The following is a 15,119-nucleotide window of genomic DNA, read 5'->3' as shown; positions in this document are numbered from 1 at the left end:
TAGATGCTGAGTGCCTCTATTTACAACCCTCGACCCCACTGCACCAACCCATTCTGTTTCCTTTTGTGTGTATATCTGCGACTTCTGTTTCACCATATCTAGCTCAAGATTCTAGAGTGGATTTTTTTTTAAGTAAAAAGAGAAAGTGAACAAAAATAAGAAATGCTCCCTCTGTGGGTAGTGGTAAATGAAAATTTTTTAACAGATTTCATGCACAAGTATGTGTCCTTCTCAATTACAGGCAGCTTCTCCAAGATCATTCTCAACTACCTTGCGTTACTAGATAGAACACTCAGGAAAAGCCCAGGTGAACCACTTTTCTAACCTACATATTAAAACAAGATTAGAGGTACTATTTTCACAGGTCTTAGCTGATAGAAGCCATTTGTATCTGGAGTTGATCTTCAGTAAAAAGCTGGGCAAAGTAAGTCCCCCCCCATCCCATCCCATCCATTGGTCACTTCTCTGGGTCTCATTCACATGTTCCCCGACTTTCTGTCCAACAAGAAATAGTTCCTACAAACCATCAGCATCAGTCAGTTACCTGTGAGTTTAACACGAAACATCATTTAACCTAAGAGTTGCTCTTAGGACTTCCAACTGTTGAGCAAAATCTTTGCTGGCCTCTTAATTAATTAAAAGGAACTTTGGGCATCTGAGAAGCTGGGGAGTAATTCTGGGGGAAATAATGAATCCTTGAAACCAATATTACTCAGTCCCAGTCTTCCCACACATAAGATACAGAACATCCTGTCTCGGGGATAAAACAGAGGAAATCTCCACTTGACTCTAGTCATTAAACAACACATCACTAACTTTACATAACCACACTGAGTTGAGCCTAGATATTTAGCCTAGTGTAGTTCATTATCAAGGATTCTTCCTTCCTGATTCTCCTGTCCTCTAAGTTCATTCAGCTCTGATGCTTTCAGGTATATACTCTTTAGGAAGTTAGTTTTCCACTGCAGGCTTCAGCCTCTTCATCCACAGTATGGCGGTTCCTAAATTGTATCGTTAATTTATCCCAAAGTTCAAATCCTTCCGCTGAATTTTCAGATGAGCAACATACAAACTCCAGAAATAGCAAAAGTTGAGATGTTATCTTACTCGTGATGAGAAGCTATTGCAGGGTTTTAAGAAGGATGCGATGCAATCATCTTTGTAGAACAACCATTCAATCAAATGTGCGGAATGGATTAAAGGAGGATAGAGAAGAAACCAATTAGTAGTCTGTTGGTACCATCTGAGTAAGCTACGAGGAGAGCCCAAACAAAGGCACATCCAGAATAATGTAAACTGGGGGTGCCTGGGTGGCTCAGACGTTTAAGCATCTGACTCTTGATTTTGTCTCAGGTCATGATTTAGGGGGTCATTGAGATCGAGCCCCTCATCAGGCTCTGTGCTGGGCATGGAGCCTACTTAAGGTTCCCTCTCTTTTTCTTCCCCTGCCCCTCCCCCTCCTCAAAAAAAAAACCTAAACTGGAACAATACTTCAGTAAGTCAAGATTTCTCTCTAGCTTTCGGGGGGTGCTTGTTAGTGCTTTTCGTCTCCAAACAGACCTCAAGGTGAGATGAGGACCCCAAGAAAACACCCAGCTGTTTTTGTTGGTGACTTAAGCTGGGCATTAAGGTTGACCCAAGCACTCACACATTTGACTGACGATGTCCCTTGCACACTGCATTTAACAGCTACAAAGTACGATGATGATATCCATGGAAAAGAGGCTCCCGCCAGATGCCCAAGGCCTAAAAGAAATGCCTGGTACATAGTACACACTAAATAAATGTAAACAGGATGCTGAAGCAAAAGAGATAATATTTGCAGGTTCTATGCTTCGAATCGGTGATAACATTTTGAAAATACTTCTGAGTGATTAGGCTATCATTTTTAAGGAAAATGGTGATTCTCATAATCCGCTATTAAAAGAAAAAATGCAAAGTAAGACAGCTGAGGCTGTTTGTCATTGAACTGTGGAAAAGATTGATGCTTTATAATGTCTCATCTGAACAGAATCCCTTGATGGATTTGCGGGTCTCCAAGATGACCACCATCAAAATAGGCCTTCTCTGTACATTCCTCCTTTCCTTCCACCAAGAGATGGAGCCCCTCCCTCCTCTTGAATCTGGGCTACTCTTAGACGTGCTTGATTAATTCAATGTAAGGAAATGACATTCTGGGACTTGTGAGGTTAAATCAGAAGCAGTCTTGAAGTTTTTGCCTGGGCCTCTTCGAACACTCACTTGGAATCCTCAGTATGAGAGAAGCCAGCTGCCGTGTACGAGGTCCATCCATCATGCAACCAGCCACCAGAGAAAACAATGCCAGCCAGTCCTCAGTTCTCTCAGCAAGCCCAGGCTGGGTACCAGACAAAGGAGCAAAGAAGTCATCTTGGACATTGCATTCCCAGCAGATGGCACGTGGAAGAGAATGGAGCCCCAGACATATGGCCCCAGTTGAGGCCTTACAGCCATTTACAACCATTCCATCCTCTCCAGCTGAGGACCCAGATATCACAGAGCCGCCATGAGTCATCCCCACTGTGCTCTGCCTGAATTCCAGACCCACAAAATCATCAACACAATTAAAAAAAAAATTTTACATCACTAAGTTTGAGGGTGTGTTACCTATTAATAGATTACCAGAATACATGGCTTACAACCCTATGAGTTCCTTGAACCTAAGACTAAATATTGTTCATCTCTCTACCCCGGCAGAGTGCCTGGCACATAGTAGGCACCAGTATCGTTTGTTAAATGAATAAATAAATAGATGGGCAGAAGTATGCATGAGTGTTTGCAAGGTTCCACGATAATGAAGCCTCCTGAATCTGCTGTGTATCTCTTTTTCCAAATGTAAGAAAGAGCTGGTGATCTCTGACCTCTCTGAAGTGGGAAGTTCTTTCTCCAGCTTGGAGTGGGGGTGGCCTTGTACTATTGGGCTCAGGAGAGAGCTCTGTATTGTGCACAAAGGCCCCAGCCGCTGGTCGCGCTACTTACCAAGAAGGAATGTCAGTGAGCCAGGAGCCGTGTGGGACTGTGTTTTAATAACACAAATGCTTGCAAAGGCCTTGCTGCGTATCAGGCCCTCTACAAAGATTAACTCATTAAATACTCCCAAGTCTATGAGATAAGCACTCTTATAATTCTCATTTTACATATATGAAAAACATGACACGGAAAGACTAAACAACTTGTACGAGATCATATAGCTAGCAAGTGACAGCTTCGCTCCAGACAGCCTACCTCTGGTGACTGTCATGTGTTTTATTCACAATGTTGTCTGCCTCTCCGGGAAGAATCATCCTGTTACTTGTGACCCCAGAGTCACGGCATTTGGGAGAAAGGGGTAACTTTTACTAACCAAGAAGAGGGAGAAGAAGGAGGAGGAGAAAGAGGAGAGGGAGGAAGTAGAGGAGGAGAGGGCCCAGAGGAGGAGGAAGAGAAGAAAAGAAAAATGCCATTCTTTGTGACCTTAGGCAAGACATGTAGCCTTTCTGTGTCCTGAGGTTATATGTAGTAATTTGCTTTGGCATGAAGCAAACGACAACATTTCATTTTTCTTTAGAGCATTTGAGATTCTCTAGGAAATGATGTCTTTTAAGTACCAAATTGCGGTACTATTAATGATCTTTATTTATCTAGGTAAAATTTTCTTGTATCTGAATAAATGAACTGAGAGTGTCAGTGGAGGGTGGGAGAAGGGCTTTACTCCCTGATGAAAGCCATTAACCTAAGTTTAGCTCATTGCATCCCACTGAATTCTAAATGCATTTTCTAATTTTTAAATCTAGGAACAAAACTCTGATATTGCGGGTAATTAAAGTCATTCTGAGAAAAGTGTGCACACTTGGGTTGTATTGCTAGCCTTTGAACAGAATGCGAATAGCCAATTTGGGAAGTTCCATTGGTTACTCCGAGCACTGGATGTATGCTGACCTATTTCACATACTTCTGTGACTCATCCAAAAAGCTCCAGATCACAAGTTCAGCATTTAAATGGAAACACAAATGCCATAGTATGGAGATTATCCTCACTTCAATGACTACCCTTCCTAAATCAAGAAACATTCTAATTTGAGGTATACCAAAAATAGCATTGGTCCATATGGAGCCACAAATTAACAGTTTCTATAAATAGGCACCACTTTGTCAAAGGCCCAATTCTAAAATGAAAATTTTATATAATACTATGACCATGTTTTGATGTCAAGAAATTCTCAATCACTATTCTAGTGCCATAAAAAGAAATCTAAAATGGGCTTATTTCTATTTTTTGCTGGTGATTAAATATCATGGTCAAGATTTTTAAATCATTCCAGTGTTGTGCAGGGAAAAAAATGGGAAGAGCTGGGAAAGCAATAATTTCAAGAAAGCAGGCTCCCCAATATCCTACAGAATATGGTCACAAAGAAAGGGTCCTTAGAGAAGACAGAGGAAGTCTTTGTGCCAAATAGAAAACGTCTCATTCAGCATAGCAAATACTTGTGAGAAATCAGAAGCGAATAGAATCTTCAACATACTAAATGAACTTTGCCATTGTCCTCACTCTTCCCTGTATCTTCAGATTTCCTTCAGGTGTTCTATCACAAAAAGGAAAAGCAATTTCCTAAAACAAATATACTTCAATTTCTGCTTCCAATGCAGATGATTAGGAAACTAAAAGACATATTTAGAGGTTTCAAACAGGAAAAGCAGCACCACGATGGAAGGCCGAATTCCGTAGACTCAGCTCAAGCATTGACATCATCAACCTACGTGACTGTACAACTCATTTTGGTCTCTTTGGGCCACAGTCTCCTCTTCTGCAAAATGGAATGAATACCTGCTTTGCTCTCAGATTGTTATGCAAATCAAATGATATTATCCCATTTATGTCCTAAAACATGGTGTGCTCTGAACACATCAAATGCTGTACAGGATCTTCTTTTAAAAGTTCTTAAATGCTTTCTGCAAAAAGCATGGGACCTAATACCTGTTATTTCTTTGCCAAAAGGGGGAGATTTACAAATGTTCATGAGCTAATAAAGCCAAAGAAACATCAGAAATGTGATTTTCCTCTTGATGCAATCAGGGTGGTAAAATAACTAAAGCCAGAATAACAGTTATTTAATGTTTAATGAGTATAACTTAATCCTTTGGAAAGACGAAATCATCTTTGTCCCACCTACAACCACTCTGCTCCATCAGTGACGGGCACCCCACACTTTGGAAAACACCAGTTTAGACAACCCTTGTACTTCTAGAAGTAAAATTCTGGGGTTTTGTTGCTAAATGATTTAACCAAAGGTACAACTTCATTCAGTTGCAAAATTGAGCTAAAAAGTATAAGATCTTTATACTTTTTAGTATCAAGACGTCTTTAGTGTCTTTCAGCTCCCCTCACTAACAAAGCTCACAATCAACTAAGTTGCACATGACTTCTCAATTTTTACAAAGTGATAGACTACATACAAATAACAGATCCCTCAAACAGTTAATGACCTCAGGGAACAGGGATTTCACTACAGATGGTTAGCAATGGAAAACAAATCTCAAGTTGTTATCAAAATTAAACACCTGCAGATGAATGATTGGATCTATCAAGTGGCTAATGAGGAGCGTCTCTTCTTGTGTTGTTAATCATGTATGGCGTTTATGTATACTCAATACTCAATATTGCAGAACTCTCTACACCCATCCACGTGGGTTGCCTGTTAAGCAGAGTGCTCATGTCTTGACCCTTCAGGAAACTTGGCAACACAGATGTGATCATGTCACTCTCCAGTGGCTTCTCATTACCTGTGGGACAAAATCCAAAGTCTCTAGCACCATCTCAAAAGTCCCCCATGATCTTATCCTTACTCACCCCTTTTGCAGCACCATCTTGTTCCACTCTTTCTTTTGCTCGCCATGTGCTAGCCATACTGACCTTCTTTTCTTTTCTCAAAACTGAGCGTGTTCATGCTGTCTCATCTGCCAAGAATGCTCTGACTTAGCTCCACCACCTCCCCAATTGTGTTAATGCTCATTTATTCTTCAAGTCTCAGATTAAACGGTTCTTCCTTAAAGGAGTCTTCCCTGTACCCCCAGATTAGATTATATTCAACTGTCACAAGTTCTCTACTTCTTTACCACTGCCAATCACAGTTGAATTGCTAGTTCCTGCATTTCTACTCCACCTGTGTGTAAGCTCACTGAAGGCTGGGAGTGTATGTCTCTCATCTATCCCTATAGCCCTGGCATGAACTAAAGTCTCTGGCACTAAGTAGACATCACTAGGCAATTATTGAATGAATGAATGAATGAATGAATGAATGAATGAATGGTTTCAGATTGGTCTACACCTAAGGCCACAGAGTCCTCCAGAATAATTTAGTAATCTTGAGAGGATCTGGTATTAATTTTCAACTTCATCTGAACCATTCTGTTTTTCTAAATATTCATGATATAAATCTTCCTGAGGGGGCAGAAGGCGTAACCCAATCCTCCATCAAGCTGCGTGACATTCCAGGATCTTTAGTATATTCTGTCATGAAGAATGCACCCTCCTCAAAACTTAGGGCACCATCCTATCCAATCTCATGGGTTCAGGTGATCCTCACATAATCCTAAAGCACAGAAGGATATCCTCAAGCCTACCGTCTTGCTTTATTTGAAGCAACAAAATTTGTTATGCTTTCACATTAAAGCAAATGTAATAATTTGCTTCTCAAGCAGCCACAGTGTTGAAGAGAGGCCATGGTATAGTGCACTTGGTGTAATGAGAGACAGGGGTGTAATGGAAAGAGTACTGGACGAGGAATCAGAAGACCTAGAATCTGGTTCTGGCTCCGCCATTCATCTGCTAATGACCTTAAGCATCTGGCTCTTTCCAGCTAAAATATACTTTCCTTTTAAATTGTACAGACCTTTTGCCTACAGGATACCCATGAGCCCCAAATGAAATAATTATATTTTACTGTTATATATAGGAGTTTCTTGTTCTTCAATTATGGAGAAAAAATGATAAAACCATAAAATGCTAGGCAGAGTATGATAATTTTGTCACTGGTCCTTGGAAGCAGTTTTATCTTCCTGATTTTGGACAGAATCTATGAACAGTTAAGTGATTTTTCATTCCCTGCCATCTGATGGCTGGTAAAGATAGCCCAGTTCTCACCAGGCCAGTTAGTGAGGGCGGAGTTAAAAGTTACAGCTGGTCCAACTTTGAGAGGCAACAGGGCAGTGATTGGGTATAATGTACCTCCCTTGCTTTTCCTCATTCTTCTATAGCATGAAAACTATCTTGTAATGAAGTCATCCATATTAGACCTCCCGTGGCTCAGACTCTTGTTGTCTGTAACACAGCCAGTGTTTGACATAAATGCTGACCTGAATCGTAGGTCCGAAAAGTTACCACCTACAGGAAATGGTTTTAGAAGAAACATAAGTCCTATTTCTCCTCATTGGTGCTCACATTACTGAGACAGAAGCTTTTCTCCCACAATTAGAGATGAAGTTGAAATTTAAATCTTCGTATATGTAATACAGTAAGTTTTTCCCAGGATGCTAATGAGTAAGGCTTTTTTTGATAACGGCACTTGAGGAAGAGTGTATTAGACATGCCATATAAAAGAAAAGAGAGACAGAAAAAAGAACCAAATTCATCTTCTGACTTTACTCTTTTAGGTTCTGAGACATTAAAATGGATTTATTTTTAAGTGCACTGTTGCTGTTGTTTTTTTTAATTATCACAGTCCAAAAAAACTATGGGGAGAAAACTATAGGAGGAAATAACTCCTGTCTTAAGTCAATCCTCACCGGGATTTCCTGTGTCCTAGAATATTTCTCAGAAACATGTACTGAAGAGGAGCTGGGTTGACCTGTGCTTTGACATTGTTTCTAATTGCAGACTTATCAATGAATCTCTGCGGGACCAGCTGCTGGTGACCATCCAGAAGACTTTCACGTACACGCGGACCCAAGCCCAGCATCTGTTCATCATCCTCATGGAGTGCATGAAGAAGAAGGAATTGGTACGTAAACAGCGTTCCCCATGAGTGGCAGAGCCCTCTCCATATTCCCTTCGTCCATCGAAACATTTTCTTGAATCACACACCAACTGCTCTTTATTTCCAGCCAGGCTCACAAGGTTCCTTGGGCTCCACTAGCTCCTGTAGCCTCCGCCCCACAGTAGCTAAGACACTACTCTTTCTGCCCGAATTTAATGAAGTGTGTGCAGCCGGGCTTTAGCGCCCTCATGAAGCTCACGCCAATGCTTCCGATGGCCTCCACCAAAGGAGTTGAGGAGAGAAAATACGTTTCCTCCTGGAAAATGCTTCCCTTCGGGGCTTCCCTTTGCTTGGGAGTAGCAATCACTGATGCGCTTATTGTCAAATATCTTCGTGACACAGGGCTGCTGTGCTAATATGCTAATCCATGCGGGTAGAAAAGGGAGGGACGTGCCTGTAGAATGCTGGAAACTTCTGTAGCTTCTGAAGTGTCCTCCAATAACTACAGAAACATTTCTTACATCTGGTGAAAGTGTCTTGCAAATGTGGTATCATCACAGAGACCTTCTGTTAGAGCGAACAGAAATAACATGAGCTAACATTTAACGAGTACTTGCTATGTGCCAGGCAGCATGCTAAATCTTTACATGGATTAACTGCTGTGATCTTTACAACTGATCCAGTGAGAGAGGTAGGATCATTATCCTCACCTTACAGGTGAGGAGATACAAACAGACTTGATTAGTAGATGAGAAAGCGGACTCAGCACCGAGGTGTTTCTTCTCTGTGAGAAATGCTCTTATCAGAAATCGTCTCACGGAAGCAAATGTAGCACCTTACCCACTCTGAGCAGATTCCCTGCCCGCCTCAGCAAGCAGAGACTATCCTCAGAGGTCACTTGAGCCTGCCTGCTGACAGAGGAAGTTAAAAGAGCAGCTTAAAATGAGCAGAAGCCTCACTCAAGGTTTGCACCACTTAGAGTCTGCGCGGGCATCCTGGAATGATTATCTTTGGGGACATGATGGGGAGAGGGGCACTTCTCCTCCTGAGGGACACCAGGGCCAGACCCTGAAAGGTTCAGCCACAGGGAGGCAGAAAGGGTAGGGAGGGGCTGGAGTGAGTCACTCTCAGCCAGTTCCCCCACGAGACCATAAGCTCCTCCAGGCATGGTCTGGAGCCCTCTTGCTCACGATGGTGTCCTTATGCCCAGGACAGTGGCTGGCACACACTGGGGCTCACTGAGGCTGCCAGGATGGAGGGGAGCAGGGGAAGGAGGCAATTTCTGAATTTGGGGAAGCCAAACATTTAGGAAAACAGGACTTGATTCAAGTAAGCACGACCCATGTTTGGAAGGCATCTGCGTGACCTCTGTGAGAACCTATAGCCCCTTCCAGGTTTGGGGTGAAAGTTGCGACCTCTAATCCTTGAGTGTCCAAAGACCCAGGTGGTCTGGCCACCTTGTACAGAGAACCGAGTGTACAGACGGGGTTCACAGCCATGACTGCTGGTGCCCGCAAGGCGATTCGGTTTAAACACTCCCTCCAGCCCCAAAGAGGCACATGAAACCCTGAGCCTGCCACAAGTAGAATGGATTTCCTGCTGACTGTGTGCTAATGGTTTTCCAATGCCAACCGTGAAAACTTACCAGAACTATCCATTTCAGCGGTCCTGTAAATTTCCTAGAAAGGCAGTTAGGATTCAAATTCAGGAAACCACTTGAAAGTCATAAAACCAGATGAGAGTGAATGGCCTCTCCAAATGAGGTGTTTCTTAGGACTGTTCCCTGAGATTCTGCCTAATAATCATTATGTCCCTTCATCATGGCCCCTGATGAAAAGGTCAACTGTATTTTAGTGACAGATATCTACTGCAAGATCGGTGAGATATCCCTTGCTGTAGGCTAAGGCATTGCAATCTTAACAAGAAATAAGTCGTCCTCATCACCATAACTGGGCAGGAATGAAGATTTTTAAAATCATAAACGTAATTAAAATGATTTTCATTTTTGGAGGGACTGTTTATATATGTAACAGTACTAGATGCTCTGTTAAGGATGTGGGCGTGAGGTAGGCATTGTTTCTCTCCTTTGGAGGGGAGCGGGGGAGAGGACTGAAGTGGGAGAGGAAGGTGCACACAGTCGGGAAGAGCCCCGCGGGGGCTGTCCTGCTGCGGAGCCCAGGTGGCTTCTATTCCCCATGCTGCCTGGCTTAGCACATCCTAGGTCCAGAAAGCATCCGCATGACCTTTGTGAGAACCTTCAGCCCCTTCCAGGTCTGGGGTGAAAGTTGCCACCTCCAAGCAGTTGCCTTCCAGTTGCATTTACTCCCTTCACAGATGCAGTGGGATATAATATTCTGAGGTCAGTCGAACCCTTGCTAAGTTCACTGAAGGGACTTGGTTCCAGAGTGGAACTGACATCTTTCTCATCCCAGCGTCCTTGTAACTTCTGTAATAAAGAACTTCACTAGGCAAGTGTAGTTAGTTTGTGAAATTTGGGTCTCTGGGCCATGTGGCCTCATGGCAAATACCTCCTGAGGGGCCTTTTTGTTGGTACTTTCTATTCATTTCCTATTGTTCTTGGAGAAATTTACTTCTCCTCTTGGGTCCAAACGACATCTCAGAATTGGTCGGTCACCTTTTGGGAGATAAATTCCCCCTAGAAACCAACCTCCAAGCTAAGTTCCATCAGAGTTATCCAGAAAAAAATAAAGAGGTTAAATCTATTCTCAGCAGCATATCAACTTGGGGGCAAATGTAGGGGACCAGCACTTTGTACCCCTTCACCCCCTTCCTCTTCAAGAGCGGTCTGGTTGTGAAAAACTCAGGACCAGGAAAAGAGGACCCGAAGCCCAGGGACTCATTTGCCACCTTCCCTTTCCACGCTGTTGGCTCCTCCCATCTGCTGTCCTCTCTCAGCTGCTGGACCTCACAGGGGCCACCTTGCCACCCCCTGTCTGTCACACCTGGGAGTCACGTCTGCATTCAGAACAGACAGTGCTCCCAAATCCAAGACTTTAAAGTCCACGTACCTGTCCAAACACAGCCGCCTTTCCTCCTCCACTCATCACCATCACTTCCTTCATCTCAGACTTGAACACCAAGCTTCTCCGTAGTTCACTAGTCAGAGTCCAAACTGCTGAGATAATCTCCGTGGAAGCAGAGTGTGGTTGAGTGCAGTTTTCTCTGCCCGGTGCCTCGCAGAGAGAGTCCAGACTATTTCCGGTCTTGGCTTGCCTGGGTCCTCTCACCCACCCACCCCTCTGCCCATGGGCCTGGTGCTTCTGGGTACCACTCCCAAAGTGGAGTCATCTGGTTCTTACTCAAATAGGCCTCCAGTGACATCAGTCGCCTCTCCTGTTCCCTGCAATTGCTATAAACCATGGTAATCTCCTGACGGCCTCTTGGGGGCCTTTGCAGGACATGTCACAGTCTTATGGTATCGCTGCACGAGCTTCCTGCTTCCTTTCCCACAGCGAGCTCTCCTGTGCGATAGTGATGCTAAAGTCTAGAAGCAAATTTTGCCACTAGACTATTAAGGATGCTTCTCCAGTCCGTCAGTTCAGGAGGTACAGGAGGGAAGATAAACGGATTTGTCCTTAAAACTCGTCAGTCAAGAAGATTCCAGGGATGCCACGGAGACACAGAGAAGAGGCAGCTTGGGGAGAACTAAAGGGGACCTGGGATCGAGCTGTATGTGGCAGATGATGGACACACGGGCTGAGAGGCGAAACTGAAGGAGTAGCTCCCTCTTCTGGCCTGGCAGCTGGAGCGGTGGCATCTCGGTGTCGTCACATTCTCATTGGGGTGGGGGTGCAGGGACCTTGAAGCAAAGAACAGCCATAGGCATAGAGCACGTGCTAATGGAACAGATAGAAGCAATGATATTGGCTCATCGGGCTTGCTCGTTCCTCTTCTTCCTCCTCCCTCTATAAACAGATGCTTATCAATGACTGATCCTTGGCTCTTTCCCCTTTCGGTCACTATTCTAAAAGACAGCTATTCAGTTGTCCAATTTGAGACAACTCCCAAATGCACAAATACCCAGCGTTGTCTCCCTCCAGGCTCCTGCATTTCCAGATTCCACACCCTCCTTGTCTTCCTTGTCTAGACTATTTCTGTCCCCCACTAACCTGGTCTTCCCTAATCCATTACCCTCCAGTAATCCATTCTGTAGGCCAAGGGGTCAGCAAACGTTCAGGTTTTGTGAGCTACAGAAAGTCTCTGTCACATAGTTTCTTTGTTTATGGGCTTATTTGTTTTTAAACAACACGCCAAAATCTCAAAGCCGTCCTCTACTTACTGGCTGTCAGAAAATAGGCCATGGGCCAAATGTGACCCACGAGCTGTGGTTTCTTGGCCCCTGCTACTCAGGATCTCCAGCTACTTCTCACCGAAGCACAGAACCAATGACATCACTCCTTGGAATGTGAAGTGTACTATTTTGCTTCTGTTTCCAGTCTTAAATCCCACCGCTTTTTTATGGACCTTTTATGCTAACTAAACCAATCTTCTTGCAGTTATTTTTTTATTGCCTGCTTCCCTGCATATGTTCAAACTTAGAGCTCTCTCATTAGCCATAACCAATTGCCAAACACATATGCACGCACGAGTGCACAAGTGTGCATGTGCATTCACACCCACCCCCCCCCCCCACAGACACACCTAGAACACAGTGCACTCCTTTATTTGCAACCCTCTTGTGGTGCTCATCATATATACCTTAAGTCATGTGCGTATGTCTCTGACTTCTCACGTAAGCTCATTATTCTGTTTTCCCTGCGCTCACTCATCCCTTGTCCCTCAAGCACAGCATAGACAGAGCAGACACCTGATAAATCTTTATTTAATGGATGAGTAAATGAGTGAATTCCTAGGAATATACATTAGTGGGGAGAGCTACGTATTTAATATCCATAAATTGCCATAAAATCCCCACTAACGCGGTGTTATGTCTCCTTAGGGAGTCATTGATTTGGCTTATGGACTTAGGTTTGATTCAGGGGCATCTGCTTCCGTTATGGGCGGTGTGTTCATGTGGTGGTTATGAGGAATAAGGCTCTAGAAGCAGACATACCTGGAATCCAGTTCTGGCTTCATCATGCAAGTGACTGAACTCCACGAAGCCCCAGGACCGTCTGCTTTAAAAGGGAAGTGACAATAATACCATGTGTTCTAGGATCGGCCACATTTCCTCCTTTAGTACAGATTATATTTTGATTCTTTAAAAATACAACACAATGAGACAAATATCACGATAAACCAAACGATCAAGACTGGCCCGAGGGTCTCACATGCCCTCTATCCACACCCTGCTAAGGACAAGGCCGAGCAGTAGCCATTGTTACTTGGCAGGTTAGGGTCTCAGCATCATGTAGGAGATGTTCCTGAAGACCGCGGTTACTCTATGGCCCTGAGTGATGGAGAGAATTCAGCATTCTAGCATGGGTAAGGAATGTTGTTGACACGGTGTGTGGCTCCTAGGAAGCACTGGATGATTTTCACTATAATTACATGTATTCTGTGAGTATCTGTAGTTATAGATACTAATTCAAGTGTAAGCACAGGTGTCTACTCTTGCCTTGTGTTTTCTCAGTCCTAGCTAAAATTGTCAGTGAGGCACAATTTGACCTCAGAGACCTGTCATCCCACCTTCACATTCCAGCCCCCCCCCCCCTTTGCTCATCTTCATGGACAGAGAGTACAGACAAGAGGAAACATAGACGTAACCTCCCAATGTCTTCCCTGTTTAACACCAATGCCCAAACAAGCCCAGTAGACTCCTATGGTCATGAGGGAAGAAAACTCTTAGAGCTGTAAAGGAAGGGCCATTTTAGGCCAAACGGCTGAAAGTCATAGAGTCATGTATCAAGTTTAAAAAAACAGTTCTCTCCAACACTGTGTTTGTGGAGAAATAGAAGTGCTCTTTGATGCTAAATTGTACCTCAGTCCTTTTAAATTCATTTAAATATCATCTTAACATAATTTAAATCTAAATATTTTAAATGAGTTAGTGGGCAAAGGAGGCAGAAGAAGTAGTGCGCCCTTACAAATGTTCTCCATATTGTGTTCTCAACACAAGTGGGGAGCAGGTTGATTTCTGAAGGTTCTGAAATTCTTTTAGATGATTAGAATACCACTTCGTAGGAATAAGGATGATGCAGGATTTGGAACCCGTTTGCTTGGCTTCAAATCCCAGATTTGCCGTTTAATGCACAGTAATCGGCACAATAATCTCTAGATGCCTTTGTTTTTTCCTCTAGATAATAATAATTGTATTTATAAGATTAATTAAAGGAATCGAATAAGTTAATAGATCCAGATAACATAGTAAGCACTCAGTAGATACTTTCCTTGTAGCAATGATGACAATGGTGATGGTGTCTATATAACCCTCCATATTTAACAAAGATCATCTTCATGCCATCTCATCTGATACTACCGTGACCCTTGCTAATGTCACTATTAGTATCTCCATGTTATAGAGGGAAACCAAGACTCAAAGCCTTAGGTGACAGGCCTAGAGTCATGTAGCTCATTAGTAGCAACTTTAGGACTTGAACCAAGAGCATCTTTCAGCAGGGACTGAGCACTTCCCACCATATGTCAGCTGATTCCATATTCTAAATATCAGGTATGACCACATTAAAAATGACTTTGAAGTAGGAACCCATTTTCTCTATCATTTCTGGAATGATCCGAACAAATATTTGTTAGACTTCAAGATTCCCGGAATGAAAAGAATACACTGTTGGCTGGCATCTCTATGCCCCTATGTAGCAGCCATCATATGCCTATAAGGAAAATGTAAGCACATTGCTTACTCGATACTTCTGCATCAAGGGCAAACTGAATTATTCTTTTCCAGGATAGTATTTTAATCAGACTAACTAGAAGCCCCCTATTTAGAGATCGACTCACCCTATCTTCTTCTCACAAAATATTCACTGAAATAAAAAAGAAATTTGAATTAAAGAAATTTTTTAAAATGGCATTTACACAATCCCTTGCCAGGACAACGAATAATGATGTTAATACCTTTCATCTTATGTAATGTAGAAGAACACGTTATCGTAGACAAAATTCTGTTGCATTCCTGTTTCACTTGAACTGCACAACAATGGGGCGAGAATTATATCTATTTTTCAGCTA

General features: G+C 43.1%; 1 protein-coding gene across 3 annotated transcripts in view; it reads left to right on the top strand.

Moving 5' to 3' along the window:
* TRPM3 (transient receptor potential cation channel subfamily M member 3) overlaps positions 1–15,119 on the top strand; it is a 262,509-nt gene that overhangs the window by 83,527 nt on the left and 163,863 nt on the right. For all 3 annotated transcript variants that reach the window (XM_057305538.1, XM_057305537.1, XM_057305539.1), the window contains one exon: positions 7,871–7,994. In XM_057305538.1, coding sequence (XP_057161521.1) covers positions 7,871–7,994 — 124 coding nt within the window. The remainder of the gene's footprint in view (positions 1–7,870; positions 7,995–15,119) is intronic.

The sequence above is a fragment of the Ursus arctos genome, unplaced genomic scaffold (assembly GCF_023065955.2).
Source record: "Ursus arctos isolate Adak ecotype North America unplaced genomic scaffold, UrsArc2.0 scaffold_33, whole genome shotgun sequence".
NCBI lineage: Eukaryota > Metazoa > Chordata > Mammalia > Carnivora > Ursidae > Ursus > Ursus arctos.
Note: the sequence above shows the minus strand (reverse complement) of the source record. Positions and strands in the feature narration are given on the sequence as shown.